The 22854-nt window shown below is 43.1% G+C and overlaps 2 protein-coding genes across 3 annotated transcripts; both read left to right on the top strand.

The window, feature by feature from the left end:
- The first annotated feature begins 3109 nt into the window (after positions 1 to 3109).
- LOC143525202 (uncharacterized) lies at positions 3110 to 5003 on the top strand. The gene is made up of 3 exons (XM_077018824.1): positions 3110 to 3685; positions 3781 to 4063; positions 4179 to 5003. Exons 1-3 carry the CDS (start codon positions 3432 to 3434, stop codon positions 4836 to 4838), a joined length of 1197 nt encoding a protein of 398 aa, XP_076874939.1. The 5' UTR covers positions 3110 to 3431; the 3' UTR covers positions 4839 to 5003.
- Positions 5004 to 13231: 8228 nt separating this feature from the next.
- Positions 13232 to 16186, top strand: LOC143526241 (transcription factor PU.1). Of its 2 annotated transcripts, XM_077020886.1 has the most exons (6): positions 13236 to 13415; positions 13581 to 13625; positions 14436 to 14586; positions 14817 to 14947; positions 15144 to 15288; positions 15518 to 16186. In XM_077020886.1, exons 2-6 carry the CDS (start codon positions 13605 to 13607, stop codon positions 15832 to 15834), a joined length of 765 nt encoding a protein of 254 aa, XP_076877001.1. In that variant the 5' UTR covers positions 13236 to 13415; positions 13581 to 13604; the 3' UTR covers positions 15835 to 16186. The 2 variants fall into 2 exon arrangements, with proteins under 2 accessions (XP_076877002.1, XP_076877001.1); XM_077020887.1 differs by lacking the exon at positions 13581 to 13625 and having other exon boundaries at positions 13232 to 13415.
- Positions 16187 to 22854: the final 6668 nt, after the last annotated feature.

Genomic DNA, 22854 nt, shown 5'->3' with positions numbered 1-22854 from the left:
ACTCTGGGAGACATAATGATGCTTTAGTCACTGAACCTGACTAAAACACAGAGGACTGATCCACCAAAACAGGCCAAGTGGCACGTGTGTGTGTGTGTGTGTGTGTGTGTGTGTGTGTGTGTGTGTGTGTGTGTGTGTGTGTGTGTGTGTGTGTGTGTGTGAGAGAGAGAGAGAGAGAGAGAGAGAGAGAGAGACCAGGCCAGTGAGAGACTTCTTTTCATGCCACTGGCTTTTCAATTACTCAGCCTGAACAGTGACGCCATGATGGGGTAAATAGCAATAAAAGATGAGGAATGGTTGATTCCTTTAATCACTAGATGAGAAAAAGGCCTGGTGTATAATCCAGCGATTTGGGCTTGTGCTCTGTGTTTGAACTCCAATAAGGCAGGAGACAGCTGCCCAGTGGAGGAAAGGACACGGAGACTCCTGCAGTTTTAACTCAGTAGCATGGACTCAGTTACCAGCCACAGTTCACATTTGGTCATTTGGGAACATGGATGTTCTGGTCTGATCACAGCATGCAAGCCATCGTTAGAACATGGGTGACATTTTTACCATCACTATTTCTATATTTCAAGCAGATCATTAAGAAACCCCTGCAATATCTCAAAATAGGTGTGTGTGTGTGTGTGTGTGTGTGTGTGTGTGTGTGTGTGTGTGTGTGTGTGTGTGTGTGTGTGTGTGTGTGTATGTGTGTGTTTGTGAAAAGACCACGGGTTTGCTACCACAGCCTGTGAAACGATGTCACGTCTCTTGTCACCAAAGATTCTGACATCATAACATTACCACTGAAGGGTAGCATATATTGTTATATATTTGGTTGTCATGCTGACAGCGTGCAGGGTGAGCCAGCCTTGCTACTGTGTGTAATCAGCAAGTTCCCCGTGGTTCTCCCAGTCATGTCTTCCTCCACATCATAGTGCCTCCTGCGTGTTGAAACGTAAAAGTCTGCTTTAGTTCCCCCGCCATTCAGCCCAAATAAATATTATAATTTCCATTTATATTTACATACTGTTGTACTTGCAGAAACCGGCAGGGTGAACCAAATCTGGGTGTGGCGGAGGAAGAAAAACAAACAGCTGAAGGTGATGTAGAGCGCCTCGGTCAGGGCCGTATTACAAGAGAGGGGTCAGCCTGCCCATACGTTCCAATAACTACAGAGACCTGGCGAGGGGAGACTCCCTGCATGAGTGTGGGACACTGTACATGCAACTCATTTAGCTCTGGTGCACAATCAGCATGACCCGCATGTGAACAGCGTTCCTACGTTCACGCAGCTCTCTGAAGCTGATGTGGGATTGTGTGCGGGTTATCCATCCAGGACCGGGGCGGGAAAAATGTGACCCACAGACTGATCAAGGGCTGGACCGCACTACAGCCATGCACACTCCACTAGGAATGATTCAATCACATGTTAGCTCTGTTTGTTTTTAAGTCGTGCATGGGAAGGATTTTATATTTCCATAAGCATCAATGTTCTGCTCTGATTGCAAATGTAATGTCCTACAGCACCTCTCGGAGACAACAGTAGGAAAACCTATGTATAAACTGCCCGGTTCTCTGACTGAATGGGTTCCACATTTAGGCTTTTATTGAATGTCTGAAAAAGAATTCCCGAGGCACTAACCCTCACCTCACATGACGTGGCTACATGACCACACCGATGCCCAAGGCTAATTAAATTTTAATTTCCTGATTGTCTAAGCATTCGTTCAAAGTAGGTTATTTTTTCATGACTTACATTTGAGTACCCGCACACAGACTATATCTTCAAAAACATTCATCCACCAGCACCTCCACTTTTGTATTTCGGATTGGCTGGAGACTTTCTGGTGTCTTCTACACCACAGTAGACATTTCTGTGAATTGAAACCTCTTTTGGATATACTACATAATAGCATTTTTGTAACATAAATAATGCTACTGGAACATTCTCATAAGTCTCTCATTTCAGACATGGTTACTGTTTGATTAAGCCGATGGCGCCATCTAGTGGCCAGTCTACTTTAAGACACTAGAGAGGACTTACTGCCATTGAGGGCTATGCCTCAGGTGTTGCCTCTGCAAGCTTTGCTTTGCCAGCAATCTCCCACATGCACGTTGTGTTCAGGGAGCAGATGCTGTGTGCAGTGTGGCCAGCAGAGGGCGCACTGAGGAGCCAGTCTTCAGTAGATTTCATGTAAAATGTAAATGTAAATGTGCCGTATTTTGTCAATTGACACCGCAATCGAAATTTGTCCTCCGCTTTTAACCCATCTGTGCAGTTAGAACACACATACACACACTAGTAATTACTAGGGGGCTGTGGATCACACGTGCCCAGAGCGGTGGGCAGCCCTAGCCCGGCGCCCGGGGAGCAGTTGGGGTTAGGAGCCTTGCTCAAGGATACCTCAGTCATGGCCTCAGGTCTGGGAATTGAACCCACAACCCTCCGGTCACAAGACCAGTTCCCTACCACCAGGCAATGTCTGACCAACATTCACTCTTATAGCTGATCTTTATCATCCAGCTATCCCAAGTGTCCAGTATGAGCAGTGTGAGCAGTGTGTGCGTCAGAGGCGTAGCGCAAAATTCTGGGGCCCCACCGCAAGGAGGCAATGAGGAGGCCCGTGCGTGAGCTAAAATCTCGCGAGCGACCGTAGCGCGCGACCCTGCGCGAGCGTCACGAGCGTCACTGCAGTGTAAAATATGGCTTTGCAGTGTTGTCCGAAACCATACGTTAACAAATACGAGCCTCTTGTAATTCCAGGACGAAACATAAGAGAACGTGAAGACGTTAAGATTGGGCGTTTTGAAAATAAACAACCATTAAATAATTTGATAAAAAGCGAATAATTTCGAGTATATGTATAAATATTTAACTAAGTTTAACGTGCTGGGAAATATTGAAATGGACCTTGAAAGTGATGTACAAATGCTTTAATTCCACCTTGTTAAGGTGTATGAACCCTGCAAACATGACTTTGTTCATCGCATGACTTTGTTCATCGGCGCGCGTGCGAAGTTACAAAATTCGAGAGGTGCACGACCTCGCGAATCGACAGCGCGCGAGGTCCTCGCGCACGGGCGGAGCCACAGCGATTACGTCATTTTCGCCTGATTGCTTTGACCTGTTTGAAGAAACTGGGAACCTCTCAGTCTTCCTCATCACCATCTCAGCAGAGCAGAAGACACCTCTTGCAAATGTGTTAACCCATTCTCATTGGATTAACACAGTTTTCACACCCTTTTGCAAAACAGTTAACGCAGATGTCATTCAAGAAGTCCAAACTTCAGAAGTTTAACTTTGGTTACAGAACAGAAACCATAAGCTCCAAGCTCTTAGACACTCCCTGATCATTATGACATCACTGAAAGCACCTGGTTGACACTTCTTCACAGAATATTTAAATTTGCAATCAGTCTGCAGGCCTGTGTTGTTCTTTGCAAGCATGGATCGAGGAGGTCTAATGCAGATGAGAGGAAGAGTGAGAGTAAGAGGTAGAGTGGTCAGAGGAAGAGGAGTCCGTGTGCGAGGTAGAGGTATAGCTGGAAGGGCTCAAGTTACCGATGAAATTCGGGCAACTGTGATTGATCATGTTGTAAATCATGGCCTTTCATTGAGAGAAGCTGGACAGAGAGTCCAACCTGTTCTCAACAGAAACACTGTTGCATCCATTGTTAGAGTTTTTCAACAGGAGAACAGGTAATGTTGCTATACAGTATATACAGAAATACAGTATCTGCAGTGATATACATTACTTCGTGTAATTTTGTCCACATTTCATGTATTCTTTATAGAATCGAAAGACTACCAGTCGGTGGTGGTAGAGGGAGAATTTTTAATGCTGAACAGGAGGCAGCCGTTGTCAACATGGTTCTGGCAAATAATGCCATTAGGCTGCGTGAAATCAAGGCAGCAGTGATTGCTGATCAAGGAGTATTTAGGAACATCCATACTGTGAGTGAGGCCACAATTGACCGCGTCCTCAGAAGGAATCATATGGCCATGAAACAGCTCTATAGAGTTCCTTTTCAGAGGAACTCTGAAGCTGTGAAGGAGGCCAGATGCCAATATGTGGAGGTAAGGAAACACAACAGTACTATACTCGTATACCTTGTTATATCATGCAGTTACTGTAGAGTGAACTGGAGTCACTTTGACATAATTGTAATTTTGCCTTTGTAATTTTGCCTAGCGAATAATGGAGCTTGAAGCTGAGGGGGCACATCATATCTTCATTTATGTCGACGAAGCCGGCTTCAATCTTTGTAAAGTAAGGAGACGAGGAAGGAACCTCATTGGGAATAGGGCCACTATTACTGTTCCAGGGCAGAGGGGTGCCAATATAACTATGTGTGCTGCCATCTCCAATGATGGCGTCCTGTGCCATATTCCTACCATTGGCCCATACAACACTGAGCGTCTCATAGCATTCCTGAATGCCCTTTATGACATCCTGATCCCACCTCAGGAGCGAGGCCTGTTGAGGCCTGGCATGCCACGGTTCGTGATTATCTGGGACAATGTGGCGTTCCACCACTCTCGTATTGTGAATGAGTGGTTTGCAGTGCACTGTCGGATGATGGTACAATTTCTTCCTCCATACTCTCCGTTTTTAAATCCCATAGAGGAATTCTTTAGTGCATGGAGATGGAAGGTATATGATCACCGACCCTATGGACAGATGCCCTTGCTCAATGCAATGACTGCTGCTGCCCAAGATATAGATGCAGAGGCATGTCAAGGATGGATCAGGCATGCTAGACGATTTTTCCCTCGGTGCATTGCACGAGAGAATATTGAATGCGATGTGGATGAGGCCTTGTGGCCCAGGCTTCAAGAAAGAGGAGACTAGAAGAGACAGAAGACTATCACTTGTGGCTATCGCTTATACTCTTATAGTATAGACCTACTATAGTTTTTCGTTGTTTACTGTAAAATTCTGTGTTTTTTCATAATTTCTTACACAGTAATGGATTTTATTTTTATTTCCATGTATTTCTCTGTTGGAATATTTCATTTGTCAGCCACAGTCTAAAAAAATTAAGCATTTAATTAATAAAATTTGCATCAAAGCATATCTGATTCTGGATGCTTTTTTTTTGCTAGAGGGTAAATTTGACTACATACAGTCACATATAGACTACAATGACAAGCAACGGTCACTGATTCACACATGAGTGCTTTATTTTGTATTTTGTTGCCCAATGTGTAATGATTGATTGGAGGTGTTTATACACTTGTGTCAAATGTGAGATGTTTGAAGGCTAAATTTGCTTTTGTTGCATATTTTAAAGGTTTTGACACAGGTTTGGCCTTTTGCAAACAAAATGTGTAATTTTGAACACTGTGTCACTGTTTAGGTCTCTGTGTTAACTGTTTTGAAAAATGTGAATTTGAGTCGACGGCAGCGTCAAAACAACCAATAAAAACTGTAAGCGTGGGGGAAAACATTAACATCACCCAGGAGGATGACTAAACAACAAACTCGTCCTAAGGCGGGGCCCACCTGTGTTCGGGCCCCCCCCCCCCCGCAGTGCGTGCCTTGCGTGCCCCTCCCCTACGCCAGTGGTGTGCGTGTGTGTGTGTGTGTGTGTGTGTGTGTGCATGTGTGTGTGAGTTTGCGTGTGTTTGTGCATATGTGTGTGTGTGTGTTTATGTGTGTGTGTGTGTGTGTATATGCGTGTGTTTGCGTGTATGTATATGCGTGTGTTTGTGTGTGTGTGTGTTTGCGTGTGTGTGTGTGTGTGTGTGTGTTTGCGTGTGTGTGTGTGTGTGTGTGTTTGCGTGTGTGTGTGTGTGTGTGTGTGTGTGTGTGCGTGTGTGTGTGTGTTTGCGTGTATGTATATGCGTGTGTATGTGCATATGAGCGTGTGTGTGTGTGTGTGTGTGTGTGTGTGTGTGTGTGTGTGTGTGTGTGAGAGAGAGAGAGAGAGAAACTGGAAGGTCTGCTCCTGTATCTTATCTGCTTTGCTTGGGAAAACAGGTGATTTACACATTCATATATTTTATATGCTGGGGCAGATAAGAAAAAATGAAGGATTGTTTGTTTAAGGAATGTTATTGACATTGGACTTTTGTGCAAGTTGAATCCCACAGGACAACGTAAAATGAGGAAATAGGATCTGTATGTATTTGTAGATATATCTGTATATATACTGTATGTAAGTTTGGACACACCTACAATTATTATTATATAATATAAAAATATTATATAATAATATAATAATAATAATATCATTATTATATATATATAAAAGCACTGAGAACTGAACAGAGCAGACCTCCTGGATTCCAGACAGAGCAATCTAAGATCAGACAGACTGAACTAAGATCAGACAGACTGAACTAAGATCAGACAGACCGATCTAAGATCAGACAGACTGATCTAAGATCAGACAGACTGACCTAAGATCAGACAGACCGATCTAAGATCAGACAGACCGATCTACTTCTGGCCTACAGGAAAGCATAGGGATCAATGCCACATACCTGTATAAAGGTCAATAGCACCATTAGAGCATTTAACCAGAACTCACTGGAAGACTGCAGAAATGAGAATGTCAGTGGCACCCAAGCAGCACCACAGGGTAAGGCAGGTCCAGAGCCCGTGGAATGAGAACAATAAGATCAAAGTCATGATCACACACATCCTGCCAGTCAGCAGATACCCAGCGGGCACAATAAGCTGGCAAGGGGAAGACCTGAGAGCGCTGACGTCAAGACCGGGACACGTCTCACAATGCACGGGGCACTCCACCCAAGACCCGACACCCGAGGACTCTGCGCCAAAGCATGAGGGGAAGGGACCTGTTTTATCCACTCTTCAGGGTTAGACATGTAGATCCCAATACACACCTAAGCAATGGCCCCTAAGACAGAGATAATGAGGACCGGGGGGATGAGTTCCCATGCAAGCAGAGGTGCCATTTCAGGACAAGGAGGGGTTGGAGAAGCCCTCTCTGCTCAGAAGGCATTGGTAACGAGACCAGAGGCTCAGTGGAAGCGCCACTTACCAACACACAGAGCTGTCCACCAGGAGTCCAAGACCAGACAAACTGAGCTGAGACGTCCCGTCGCTCCACCACTACTGGTCCAGAATTACTCGGCATGTGCTCAGCTCCACCACACAGTGCTGTGCCGTCTGCCGCTGTGTTGCCACTGGAGTCTCAGTCTCTCTAAAAGCAGTCGTTGAACCCGAAACGTTGCCGTGTTCAGTGTTCTGAGGTAATTTCCAGCTGGTCTTTCTGCGGGCCTGACCGGTCAGACCGGGGCAGTGTTGAAACAGAACGAGTCAGAACTGGAATAGTTCTGATTATCTTCAACTGGGCTAGATTTTTAGCTTAAACGGCCCTTATTTAACATTATCTTAAATATGCTTATGGTGTTCCAGGGAACTCTCAAATTATCTTTCATTTTTCAACATTTGAATAATTCTTCACAGGGCACTGATGTCTGTACAGTTTACATATAACGGCAAAGGATTCTGTGGTATGTTGCCACACACATGTCCAGCAATGTGGCCCTCACGCTCCAGACAGCTGCTAACTGCTTCATTGGCACCAGGTGTGTTCAAGTCTGGAAGATGCCTGCAGATCATGGTGGGATATGTGCCAGCCATGGTGCTCAGCTACCCTGTGTTATTTCTCAGAAAGTCTTACGGCTTTACAAGCAAGAACTGCACTTCCAATCACGGCGTTTATGTTAATACAGCACACTCCAACAACCACTAGGATTAAGCTAAGATGATTAATCAAGGATTAACTATAACTCATGGATAAAGCATTTTGGGCTTTATGTATCATGCAAGTAACAAATTGGATTCCTGTTTATTCATTTTCCATCAAAGCCAAATCTGGCCATGGAAGCTTCCACTTAGTACAAATCATCCCTTTTGGATCTGAGCATGTCACCTTACTGGCTGAGAATGTTGTTTTAAGAACAGAGGACTTTTAAATAAAGTAAATAACATGTGTATCTAACAGATGAGATGTAAGGACTGGTCTGAGGAGATTTCAAACACCTCAGGGGCAGGTCAATGTGCGATGATCTGGGGCAGGTGAATGTGTGATGGTCTGGGGCAAGTGAATGTGTGATGCCCTGGGGCAGGTGAATGTGTGATGCCCTGGGGCAGGTGAATGTGTGATGGTCTGGGGCAGGTGAATGTGTGATGGTCTGGGGCAGGTGAATGTGTGATGCTCTGGGGCAGGTGAATGTGTGATGCCCTGGGGCAGTTGAATGTGTGATGCTCTGGGGCAGGTGAATGTGTGATGCCCTGGGGCAGGTGAATGTGTGATGCTCTGGGGCAGGTGAATGTGTGATGGTCTGGGGCAGGTGAATGTGTGATGCCCTGGGGCAGGTGAATGTGTGATGCCCTGGGGCAGGTGAATGTGGGATGCCCTGGGGCAGGTGAATGTGTGATGCTCTGGGGCAGGTGAATGTGTGATGCCCTGGGGCAGGTGAATGTGTGATGGTCTGGGGCAGGTGAATGTGTGATGGTCTGGGGCAGGTGAATGTGTGATGCTCTGGGGCAGGTGAATGTGTGATGCCCTGGGGCAGGTGAATGTGTGATGCCCTGGGGCAGGTGAATGTGTGATGCTCTGGGGCAGGTGAATGTGTGATGCCCTGGGGCAGGTGAATGTGTGATGCCCTGGGGCAGGTGAATGTGTGATGCTCTGGGGCAGGTGAATGTGTGATGCTATGAGGCAGGTGAATGTGTAATGCTCTGGGGCAGGTGAATGTGTGATGGTCTGGGGGAATCCCCAAGTCACTTCACTGTGTTTCCCTGATTTGTTTATGTATGTCTTTCTGCAAATTCAGTTGGGGATTCCTTTTAAACTGTTAAAGCACACACCTGGACTACTAATGACTCAGTCACCCTGCCAAGGCCTGGCCAGGGGTATGTGTGCATAGACACACACACACACACACACACACACACACACACACACACACACACACACACACACACACACACACACACACACATACACAGGCACAGGCACAAAAATGCAGACATGTACATGATACCTTCAGCAGAATGGTGTATTGTTTGTGTAGCAGAATTATAAAAAAAGATTTGCATACCACGGTTTCTAACCACTGTATACACCTATACACCTAACTCTAACTGGTGTGTAACAGCTTACTGGGTGTGGGTTGTGTATTTTGATGAGGCTGAAGTAAGCCATATGCAAAATGAAAACTTAAACTATCATATATACATTTATGTAATAAAAATATATTCATTTTTGTTTAATTGTAATTTCTGGTGGTATTTTTTTCAGAACAACTTGTGGATTTCTATATTCTTTATAGAAAAAAAACAGACAGCAGTGCTATGACCTCATCTATCTGTGCAGGAGCTAACAGTAATGAGAATGTAGTTATTTATAGAGGCCATCTCAGCCCTTCTGATGGTACACTTTCAAGAAGTAAAAAAATAAATGCTAACCAGTAAATGCAGAAAGTCTGGAACAATGTTTCTGAGAGAGGTGTTTGCTTATATCATGTGGTTTAAAACCAGTGCTACAATCAAACCTGACAGGTTTGTTATTAAATACACATGCATGATAAGAATCAGGCCTGACGTTTCTGAAGACCTTGAACTACCCCCCTCCCCCCACTTCCCAACCCCTGTAAACAGGTGCAGCAGAGCTCTGCAAAGCAACGGCCAGATATTCTCCCACCTGGGGATTTTCCAAACATGCCGAGCAGGTAGATGTCCTGAAAACCATCGTTCTGACACAGTGCAGCAGTCACTCGCACTCACAGCAGGACATGCTGTAAAAGGAAATACCTTTCAAAGCAGAGTTCACCCTGTCCTAAGGATGAAGAAGAGAAACTAAAACCACTTTTGTGAATCATCACAGAAAACGAAAATAATTTGTGATTTAAAGCCAAATTATTCACAATCAAAATCAATTACTATTTTTTTCTGAATTCCTTTCTGACTACATGTAGCCAGTGATTTTAAGCTTAAAAAAAAATCTTAAACTGAACAAAGTTTAGGGGCATTAGGGGAATTCACACAAAAATTTTATTTCCCATTCAACCCTGGATATACTGCTGTGGTTTATATGCTAATTCTCTGTCCATTATTAATTAGTCTTTTACTGTAGGTGATTGGGTAAGCAGCTATAAGTCAATGATTCTGTAAGGTTCTCATGATACCCCACACACTGATCTAGTCACTGAATCTCAGAGGAAATTGAGAGACTTCTGTAAACATCTCATACACGTGTGTCTCTGCAAATTGCACACCGAAAACCCTCCTGGAGTGTGAAGGGCTCCCACGGGTTACGAAGTGCAGAGGAGTTTTGCAGGCATGGCGAGGTGTTTACAGAGCGAGCTCACCTTCCCACAGCCTGGGCTGTGCAATAGTGGCGGTGGAGGGCAGCAAAATTGGCCCATAAAATAGTGCAATATTCCAGATGGCAGACATTATCAGTCTCAGCAGTGCAAATCAGACGTGTCCCAGCTGACAACGGATTCTGGACTTATAGCATTTTCATTACTAATCAAGTCTCAGCACCAGCAGTGAAACAGTGTCACTGTGCCTCCATGATCTCGTGATTTCTCAGCAGGAAAACATAATCCTACAGGTCTCTGAGTGGTTTGTGGAGAATAACCAATTGTGGACAGAAATGACTCTTCTGAATTCTTCAATTTTCCCCACAAAATTACATACACTTCAATTTCTGTTAGACACAATCGCATTTATTATTAATATTTATATGGATGTTATTATCTTGTAGGTGTTTCTAAGATTATTTGAACTATATGCAAAGATGGTGTTAATCACTGAATGTGAATCGGGACTGGCCTTGACGTCTATTCACTGACAGAATTATAGTATTATTGCAGCAGGTTTTTACCTGTCACACTTTACTGCTCTATGTGATTTATTTACCTTCAGACAGAGTAGAGCAGCTGTAAATCTTTTGATGAATCACTTTATCACTTTGCAAGGAAAAAATTACCTTAAGAAATATAAACAAATCTTATCATATCATAAGAATGTTGTTTTCCAAATTTTTGAACACAGAGAAATGTTCTAGCATGTTTCTGGTACACTGGACTGTTTATTCAAATTTTTCTACTTAGAAGGAAAATTCAATTTCTCAATAATTCGTCAATTTAAAATAATTCTGTGATTGTTTGATTTGAAAAGTTCCTCCACAACATACAGGGGATTCTGTAAAGGCAGAATGGGGAGTGTGAGGGTTTTCTCTGGACACTGTGAAACTCCATGTAACACTGCAATCCTGATAACACTGAGTCCCATGTGCATGACAACAGGTTGCTTTTTTAACACTATTTATGTTGTGAGTTTATCACACACCCAGAAGTCAAAACCACAGCGTGATGTATTTACACAAATTTTCTGTGAAATACAATTGAATGGTGATGATAGATCAGTTCATTTTAAAAGAGAAATTTGTAACTTTAAATTAAACTGTGGTGGACGTGTTGAGGGTGTTAACCTCAGCGTCTACATTTACAGGAAAAGCCGTTTTTTCACTGTTTTTTTTTTTCAAGGACAGCACTAGAATTCATTCCTTTTCATTTAGTGATTGTGTTATCTTGATTAATAAGCAATTGCTATCATAATTAGTTACACCTGTGGTGTGTGTTTGAAACACAAACACAACATACTTCATATTTTATCCAAAAAGTGACTCAGGCTACCATAGCTATAACACAGGCTGCCATAACTAACTCAGAATGCCGTACCTATATCACAGGCTTTCTCACACAAGACTGCTCTGTCACTCAATGTGCAATGATTTTCAAAATGCAAACAACACTGGAAACACTGGACAAATACATATACTATGTGTTTCCCTTACTTCTATTTTTGCCTCCACAAATATTTTGTCAACTAAAGAAACTTGATCTGTTGGCCTAACTCTCACTACAGGTATAATGACTGTGTTTACAGGTAGGTACAAATAAATGAATGTTTTACTGTATTGCAAATCCAGAATAACAGTATTTACTGCAATATATGATAATGAAACAAATACAGTAATACCAAATCAGCGTTTTCACTCTGCACAATAATATGCACATTTCTTTCTGCCAGTATCAGTATCAAAATACCACTGCTGTGAGCTTCATCCATTCTGTCCACCTCACTGAACGCATGCAAACAGGAACACAGTGAGGAAACACCTGGAAACACCTGGAAACACTTAGACATGCTGGAAACACATCTGGAAACACCTGGAAACACCTAGACATGGTGTAAACACATCTGGAAACACCTAGACATGGTGGAAACACATCTGGAAACACCTGGGCAGGTTGGAAACACACCTGGAAACACCTGGGCAGGTCAAAAACACACCTGGAAACACCTGGGCAGGTTGGAAACACACCTGGAAACACAGCTAGGAGTTTCAGGAATACATGGACTACAGTAATAGTGAAAAATCTTTTCAGCAACAACTACATCCAACTTTGCCAATTTACATGCACATTACCAGTATTACCACTACTGTACTGATCTGTTTTACGCAGTTTATGTTTCAAATGCATCTGTTTCATCTGTCTGTCAACATGCAACATATTTCTATGCACAGTGATCAGAATTTTGTTTGGTTTTGAACTGAGAGTGTCTACATGTCTATGTTGCTGTAGCAGTACAGAGTTGTGATCCCCGGCTGGAGGTGGACCCTGGCTGAGAGGTGGTCATCACTTTTGGAAGCAGTGGTGACTGAATGCCTTTTGTGTTGAAAGCGATGCAAAAGTACAGACAGAATTTAGTTCACATAGTCTGTTGATATGGTGAATGTGTTTTGAAGCATGTTGAAAGAAGTGGCCATGATACTGAGACAAGTGTGACATCAGTGTGAGAAGCTGTAATACTGTTGCTAATGGTAACACAAAGGTGGTGCACCTGTGAGCCCTTTGGAGTAGCCCACACCGTTACCCTGCCTGGAAGGCTGTCTGGGAGAAGAATTTGCATAAAGGGGTTGGCACAGAGATAAGGGGAATCCAGAAAAGTGTGTGTGTGTGTGTGTGTGTGTGTGTGTGTGTGTGTGTGTGTGTGTGTGTGTGTGTGTATGTGTGTGTGTGTGTGTGTGTGTGTGTGTGTGTGTGTGTGTGTGTGTGTGTGTGTGTGTGTGTGTGTGTATGTGTGTGTGTGTGTGTGTGTCTGTGTGCATGCATGTGTGTGTACATGCATGTGTGTGCATGCATGTGTGCGAGAGTGCACAAATGTGTAGGCTTGCATATGTGTTTGTGTGTGATAGAGAGAGAGATAGAGAAAGAGAGAGGGAGAGATGGATGATATAAAAGGAGGTGTCGTGACAGCAGGTGCACATTACAGGTGACTTGTTGCCCTATTCTTTCACTCTCTCTCACTCTTCAGTGGACCTACTGCACCCTCCTGCTTATTTTGTGATTCATCACGAACGTTTCCAAGGTAACATGTTTACACTCTTAAGATCTATTTGGTCATCTAAATGGAGTTAACATCTGATCTGTGCAAAATTTGCTGTATAAGCCTGATGAGACTTCATACTGTCTGATGAGACTTCATACTGTCTGACTTGGGAGCGTCATTCTGTGGGATGTGCTGTTTTTGCAGCTGCTGTGTGTCTGTGTGCAGAGCATGCCGGCTAACCCTGAACTGGTGGGTCTACTTTTTGTCAAATTTTGTTATTTTTAGTTTAGACTCAACACACCAAAAACAAATGTGCCTTTTTACTACACTAGTTCTTTGAGTCATTGTCGGTGAAGGGCACCTTTCCTATGTACACAGGAGCCGTGTCACCCCACAGTTGGGACAGGCCCCTTGAAGGTGGAAGAAACACACAGACATTTCTAAATAACACAGCTGAAATGTAGTTGAAGACTACTATCATTGTCATAACTTGTCTGAACAGAGATTATCAATGCGCAAAGCAGATTATTATCAAGCAGATAATCACCAGGGTGTTTGTGTCTACACACAAGATATAGTTTATGGTCTCCAAGCTATTTTGTCTATAATGCAAATTAATTAACTGAATGATGTTGTGATATGTAACCCGTACACAATGTGTCCTTTGGGATATGTAATAGCCACAAAACAACCTGTTTGTAATACACATAAGCTTGGTTAACATGGGTGTTTTGGTTAAATGTTCAATTGTAAACAGTTGCACACACACACCTGCGTACATAGGGAATGTGTTCAGCTTGACATTGGTTAACCTGTTATCCAGTTTTGTGCCCAGTTTGTTAATGCATAATTAGACAGAAGTACAATGACTACCTGATCCAGTTTTAGGTCAGGAACCTAAAATTGAGGCTTTCCTAAGTACAGCTTTAGGTGTAGGCATAAGGTGACTGGTGTTGACAGGTGACTTTACAGGAGAGTTTTATTCTGAATGTCTTGAATGTCCTGTATATCTGGATTCTGTCATATAGGTCTACTTGCTACTGTTCTGTGTTTCTGCAGATCCATTATATCCAGGAGGTGAAAGTGGGTGAGTCGCCGGCCGGCGAGGTGGACCTGGACATGATTGAGGAATATCTGAAGGAGCACACAGGGGAAGTGCAGCCAAGGACCTGCATCCAGAGCAGGAGCAACGTGGAGCCACTGACCTCAGGTCAGGAGGGGAGAACAGTAAGATCCTCACAACAGAGGTGTGAGTGTCCAAAAAAAACAACAGATTGGATGGAAGAGCTTTTCTAGAGGGCAAGTCGAAGGCAACTCTCCAGGAAAAGAATCTCTGCTTAATCGGGATGTTCTTGAAGATCTTCAAGATTCTACAGAGAGCTTAATTGACTAATTTTGTTTGTGTTGTGTTGTTCATTCATGTGTTGTTTTTCTCTGCAGAACACAGCTGGTCAGGTCGACATTCATATGAATGGCAGTACAGTGGCCTAGTAGGACCAAAAGAGACGTGCTGTGAAGAGCAGCCTCAACGGCAGCAGGCATGGCTCAGTTTCTCAAGTCCCAGTGAGTGGGTAAGCACACACACACACACACACACACACACACACACACACACACACAGGCGCACAAGCATACACAGGCACACACACACACACACACACACACACACACACACACACACACACACACACAGGCACACACACACAGGCACACACAATGAACCTGCAGGCACTATCTGTGGTTTATTTGCTATTTTTATTGTTGTAGGGAGTGCACTGTCAGTATGACAACCATCGCTGCAGTGACACAGACTCACAGTCCAGCACTTCAGGCTGCCAGGACTTTCCTCCTTCCCCCCCTGAAGACATCAGGAGGCCGGGCTGGGAACCACTGCCCATGGCTCCTCTGACTGGTACCTGTGGTTTTGCACACACGTGTACACATAAACACATTTACCAGTTTTTTTGTCCCGCCTGTTCTATAGGCATACCCAGTGATTAGTCAGTACATATATGCTACATAAGGATACTTGAATACTTGAATCTTTCTGAGATCACTATCACTAGTGGTTGTTAAAATATATAAGCATGAAAGGAAAGTAATTTCATGATCAGGTGAGAAATCTTGCTTTCTCTCTCCAGGAAAAAGGAAAGAACGCCTGTTTCAGTTTCTCTACGAGATGCTTCAGACTCCAGACATGCGCAGCTGCATCTGGTGGGTGCAGTCAGCTAACGGCACATTTCAGTTCTCCTCCCAGAACAAGGAGAAACTGGCTGAAATGTGGGGGAGACGCAAGGGAAACCGCAAGACCATGACCTACCAGAAGATGGCGCGTGCCCTCAGGAACTACTCCCGCACCGGCGAGATATGCAAAGTGAAACGTAAGCTCACTTACAGGTTCGATGAGAAAACACTCAGGGGGCTTCAGAATAACTCACAAAAACATATGCAGATTTAATATGGTGTCTTACTACAAGTCCCTCTCCACAAGGAAAACATGAATGAATACTAAGTATTCACAGTAAGTTTTGCTAATTTCTAATGCCTACATGTACTTTTGATATGTTTATGCAGTTTTATAGGTCTGGCTGGACAGGATTTAATCCGAATTGTTGGTAGATGGTGTTTCGTATTGTTATACCTTAGAGGCAACAATAACTTTTATCTTTTAAAAATGCAGTGTATGAAAATCTGAGGATTGTCATGTAATGCAAAGCTACGTTATATGTAGTGACTCCTTGTACTTTGTGTTTTTACTTGTATCAATCTTATGTATAATGTAAATGTACAACTCAGAATCGTGGACTGAATAAAATCATTCTAATGTTCTAATGTTTAGATGAAAGAAGTAACTCATTTCACATATGCATAACGACAACATATAAAAGTGATCAAACACTCAGATGTAAGCTCACGTCACTGTAAATAACAGCAGGGTTATCAGGAATAATAACTTTAAAGGAGTTGTGGAAGTTTTTGGTGAAGAGACAGTTGTTCTGCTGATTTTGATACATTATTTGATTAGACAGCTTTCATGTGTAGCTTTACCAACCCAATGTAGTTATTCTTTTGGTAAGACACTGGATTCTTATGATTAATTTTTAACAAATATTTTTAAGAGCAGATCGAATTAATATTATTATATAATATATTATGATTATATATACCATTTTAATTCTGTCGGCCATATCACATGTTGTACCAAGAGCCTCTACAGGTACACATAAAATGATGAATAGTGTATAGTTTATAGCTTCATAAGCTTCACTACATATACATATACCCAAACATTGGGAAATTATGCCTATTATGCATTACATGTTACAGTGTATGCCAAGGGTGACCTAGTTCCTCATAATAGTTCCAGTCCAAAAACATGGAGGTTAGGTAAATTGGCAGTCAACAAAAAATTCTCCCTGAGTGTGTGTCTGTGTCTCTATGTTCAATAAAAAGTAGTGTCTGAGTGTGTGTGTGTTTGCTTGTATGCCCAGCGGTGGATGGTGCTCTGCCACTAGGGTCTGTCCTCTCTCCCCTTCCTGCAACCCATTCAGTCCCCCAGGGGGCTGTGGATTCTGGTAGAGAGTACGCTGTGCGCAATTGGCTGCCGCTTCTCACCGGTGTGTGTGTGATTGGTTGTCTGTGAATTGTACCTGTGTTAAATTGTAAAGCGCCTTGGGAATTTGGAAAGGCGCTATATAAATTGAACATTCATTCATTCATTCATAATACTTGCAGTTTGACTACTGTGTCTAGTCGGCTGCACAATAGCGTTAATATTTGCATGCTTAGAACTACATAATGGTGATGGAGTATCTGGTATGAGCACATCAGTGGCTATAAAACTACGTCACTCTAAACCTGCGGTCTTGTAATAAAACTGATAAAGAGTTTCAGGGTGGAGTTTAAGGCTATGTTGTGTGTGGCTACATGATGATGATTTAAAACACAAGGTAAAAATATCTTTTCATATCTATAGTCAGCACAGCATGCTGATAGCAACCCACACACTACGAGAACACAAAACACAATGATTAATCAGTGTTAATCAGTGTGTTCAAGTGTAAAATCTAGTATTGATGAACCCTGTTCATCACAAACCAACATGTCCTGTAAATGTACAGGAGCACTACACATCACTGCCACCAAAACACACACACACACACACACACACACACACACACACACACACACACACACACACACACACACACATTACACCTCCCCCGCCACCAAACTACACACACACACAAACACACACACACACACATTACACCTCCCCCGCCACCAAACTACACACACACACACACACACATACGCACACAGTACACCTCCCCCGCCACCAAACCACACACACACACACACACACACACACTACACCTGCCGCAAACACACACACACACTACACCTCACCACTACCAAAACACACACACACACAAACACACACACACCTACACAAACTACACCTCACTGCCACCAAAACACACACACACACACACAGTACTCCTCCCTGCCACCAAACCACCCAAACACACACACTCACACATACACACACTACACCTCACTGCCAACAAACCACAAACACATACACACGCACACACACATGCACACACTACACCACACTGCCACAAAACCACACAAACACACACACTCACACATACACACACTACACCTCACTGCCAACAAACCACAAACACATACACACACACTCACACATACACACACTACACCTCACTGCCACCAAACTACAAACACATACACACGCACACACACATGCACACACTACACCACACTCCCACAAAACCACACAAACACACACACATGCACACACTACACCACACTGCCACAAAACCACACAAACACACACACATGCACACACTACACCTCACTGCCACCAACACACACACACACACACACACACACACACACACACACACACACACACAGTACACCTCAATACCACCAAAACACACACACAAACACACTGGCACACACTACACCTCATCACCACCACTGCGTGACACGAGATCTTTGCATTTTATACAATATTTAAGGTTTTGAACCTTAGGTTTTCATTTTTGACATGCTGTTTTCAAGCATTTGTAAATAAGACAAAAATGATCCAGAATTTTGTTATTGGATAACCTTGTGTGTATAGAAAATTTAAGCATTATAAAAACATGTAAAATGACTGCATTTTGTGCCATAACAACATGAATTGAACTAATAGTATAGCCACTGAAGACTGATGTTGTGTTCAATGTGTTTAGAGTTTTGAAAATGTGACTACAGATTGGACAAACGCATGGTAGCAGTCGTCAAAAACTGTAAATGACTGTCCTCGGCCCAGTCAGGAGTTGGGACCTGAGAATAGAATAGAATGAGCATAGAAACATAAATCGACAATATCATCTGTAGCATCTTTATGCATGGATAAACCAGGGGAGTCGGAACTCGGCACAACACCGGCTGAAAGCCAAATCTGTTGCACGTAAAATGCTACAGGCCCCATTCAGAAACTGATCAGTTCACTTATGTTCAGTTAAATGTATTCAGTTCAGTAGATATATGTGGCTTATACAACATTTTCCATTTTTTAAAAAACTTTGTAGGTGTGGCTTATATTGAGGTGAGCTCTTGTTCACAAATGTCAGCAAATTATTAATAGCTGAACACTTATTTAATATAAACATACCTAGTTAGCAATTCGCTGACAATTTCTTGCGATTCCATCCTTTCTGCTTGTAAAACCTCACGGTAGTGCTGGCTAGGAGCTGCTAACTAGCCAGCGCAAGAGCTAAAACCACGAAGAACTGACGTATGGACCAACGAGAATACCCTGAGACCATTGGAGCACGCCCCCACCATTCTAATTCGAAACATGATTGGTTGATTTAACTGCCAATCCATAATAAAAGCTCAATGTAAAAGGCAAGGGTATGCAACAGATAAACCGAAGGTCTTGGGGGGGGGGGGGGGGAGTTCTTTCTCTGTTTTACCTAGAAACAATGGTGTGAAATATTCTGATTGGTTGATTTTTTATTTCAGTTTTTTTCCAGCACAAGCACGAAAAGTGGATTTGCAAACCGATTTAGAGGAAAAATACTAATTATTGGTGAAGCGTAACTTAAATGTGTTCCACAAAGGCACTGAGGAGACTGTCAGCCACAACGTGTAGCTACAACTTGACGCCAACTGAATCAATTTGTAGCAAACTTTGGTTCAACTTAATCATCAAATATTGCTAGAGTTTGAGTTTGAACTGGTTTTTAGTATTGCACTGTGTTACATTTAATAATTACATCATGCAAAATTATGCCTCCAGTTGTAACAGATATAGCATTACACAAAGAAGTCAAAATTATACATAAGGCAAACTTATCGCAACGTATTTCTTCAATTTTGATGTCGAGTTCTTGTAGGCTCAAATGTCCACACATTTTGGCAGATTCAACTGACAGCGCATTATATAACTGTTCTTTTTACATGTTTGTAATGTGAACATTGGCTGTATGAGGGATGCTCTGTAGGTTTTCTGTCACTTTCTTGCTACCAGTGGAGAAAGTTTGCGTATGTGATCATGTGACTGACCAGCTTCATTTGATTTGATCATCACCCATACTCAGGTAATGAGACGTTGGTCAGTCTTCTCACTGAAAAAACGATTTATTCACAAAACTAAAGTAACGGTAGCAAGCTGAATAAAAATCGAGTTTTTATCACCACATATTTACTCAAGTAAAAGGAGAAGTCTTTCATATTAAAGCTACTCTCACAAGTACATTTTTGTCCAAAAAGCTACTTGAGTAAATGTAACGGAGTAAATTTAACGCGTTTCTATGGATCTTTTTTAGTGTCACCAGAACCTGAACCTGAATCCATTATTACTTGAAAAAACAGTCTGTGAAATTCATTCAGGTCAGTGGCGGTTCTAGGGGTGGGGCCACAGAGGCATTGGCCCCAGCTGAAATCTGATTGGCCCCCTGAAGCGCCCTTGTCCTGTCACTCATCTGTCCTTTGCCCGAGAGCGATGATCATCAGATTATAGGTGGATGCAATTCCATACCCAAACACTAGTGGCGCCAAATCGGAATGTCCAGCGTGAATAAGGGCGTACTCACACTAGGCTCTGTGATCCGGGCCCGGGCACGGTTGCCTGCCGAAGCACGGTTCGTTTGGCTAGTGTGAGCGCTCCAACCGTGCCCGGGCCCGGATCAGTTAACCGTGCTCGGGCCCGTTTTGAAGAGGTGGGCCAGGGCACGATTCATGTGGACTCGGGCACGGTTCGCTTCTAGTGTGAGCGCTATCCGTGCCCGGGCCTGCTTGGTGCCTCGTCTGATTGGTTCATTTCGCTGGAACTCAAACATGACATCAGTGATGCGACGCTCACGTTAAACAGTCATAGCGGCAAAGCGATTAGCAGACAATCGTTGTGTTAAATTATCGATAAATCTGTGCTTGCACCGTGTTTCTGCACTCCCAAAACGACTCCAAAAATACAATAAAAAGAGAATCGTGAACTCTATAGTGTTGTGCGAGCGCGCTTTTTTCCAAATAAAGCGGCGTTGTGATGACGTAAGCGTGCTCGGGCCGGGTTGCTGAAGCGAGTGTGAGTGCAGGCCAGAGGGGGAGTGGGGAGGGGGGATAACCGGGCCCCAGCACGGAACGAGCAAACCGTGCCTAGTGTGAGTACACCCTAAAGCTTACAGAAGAAGATTTGCACGATCCCGCGGAGAAAGTTTTTCTATCCACAACCGATGGCACTTTTGAGGAGTTGGTTGGTAAGTCATAAATCCATGTTTACTCACAGCTGTCACGTAGCTTAAGTCTGATTAACATTAACATCTAACATTAAATTAAGATGCAAAGCTAACATTAGTTAACAGTAGTGTTAACCGAGGCCCTACTTGTGTTTAGACATGAACGTTAGCATTTCGCTAATAAATGTAATGTGGATTCATGTTCTTCATTGTAACTTTAACATTAAATATAATGTTTGGCAATGATAGAGAGTATAAAAAGAAAGGGTCAGTGTCAGGCAGGAATTCAGCAGTTTTTGGCCAAAAGATTGAGCCAGCCAGACGCTGAAACAGAGCAGAGAGAGGGCAGAGAGAGGGCAGAGAGAGCAGCAGAAGACTGTAGACCAGAGGCTGGTCAGGAGCAGGGCAACAACAGTTAATGCTGTAATGTTTGATATTGTCAGGGTTGCCAACTTTTGACATTCGCTTGGAGTGAGATATTAGCCTGGAGGAGGTGGCGAGTGTAAATTGTTGGGGGGGGGGGGGGTGACGTACATTTAATCATGTATGTGGATCAGAGGTAAATAAACTGGATTTTTTTTTCCGCCGTGAGATATCGAAAGTGTGGCGTGAGAGTGTGTGAAAACGGTCAAATGCGTGTGTCTCACGCTCAATGTGTGAGAGTTTGCAACCCTGTATTGTAACTTGTGCAATGGCACATAAGTTCACTTTAATGTAATGGCTTAAATTTTTATTGGTTCATATATCACCACATCTACCACAACTCACTATATATTTTAAGCTTTCAAGTCTTTCCTTCAGTTTTAAATAAATAATAAGGTGGTCTTGTAGACAACATGGTTTCTGCTGAATAGTTTATGACATATATTGGGACAGGACTCTCTCTGATAAGGACAAGCAGAGTGAAGTTGATGACTTAACTCCCCATTCTACTGAGCCACCAGAGTCACCAATCAGTGCAGATCCTACAGGATCTGATGGTAAGAGGCTCTCTTGGAAAGTAATAACTGATTGTGTTAAATAGGCTTATGTTAAATAATTTGTCATTTGCTGCTTTCAGACATTCCAGTGTGGTGCACAGAATCCTGTGCAGACGTCAAATGATTGTTCTACTCCAGTAGGACCTGATGGTATGCTTTTCATTCTGTAAATAGTCTTTAAATTTCAGTGAATTATGCACTCATTCACTTACTGTTGCTGAATGCCATGAAAGTTAAAAGTTGAGGGATATTAACAATTGACTGTGTGCTATTGTGTGCAAGGATGTTGGACAAATACTTGGCCCCTCTATGAATATTGTGGCCCCTTGATGGCCCCTTACTCAGAAAAATCCTAGATCCACCACTGATTCAGGTATGCAAAAATTCAAGTTAAAATTCAGGTTCAGGTCGAAATTCAGGTTTGGGTCAAAATTCAGGTTCAGGTCGAAATTCAGGTTTGGGTCAAAATTCAGGTTCGGGTTGAAATTCAGGTTTGGGTCGCAATTCAGGTTCAGGTCGAAATTCAGGTTCAGGTTGAAATTCGGGTCGTGAATGCATCTGGGATATTTAGGATGAGCAAACAAACTCGAACTGCATCTGGCCAATCACAAAACATATCAGAGGTCATTGGGAGGCGCGTCTTTCTGCAAAATTTCCTGTAAGGGTGCGGTCCCTGTTTGGCATGTAAGTAGCATTTAAGCAGCATGAAAGTGACCACTGTGCCACCCAGTGTCACATAAT

This window comes from Brachyhypopomus gauderio, chromosome 10 (genome assembly GCF_052324685.1).
Source record: "Brachyhypopomus gauderio isolate BG-103 chromosome 10, BGAUD_0.2, whole genome shotgun sequence".
Classification (NCBI taxonomy): domain Eukaryota; kingdom Metazoa; phylum Chordata; class Actinopteri; order Gymnotiformes; family Hypopomidae; genus Brachyhypopomus; species Brachyhypopomus gauderio.
The sequence above is the reverse complement of the archived record's forward strand: the minus strand, read 5'-3'. Positions and strand labels throughout refer to the sequence as shown.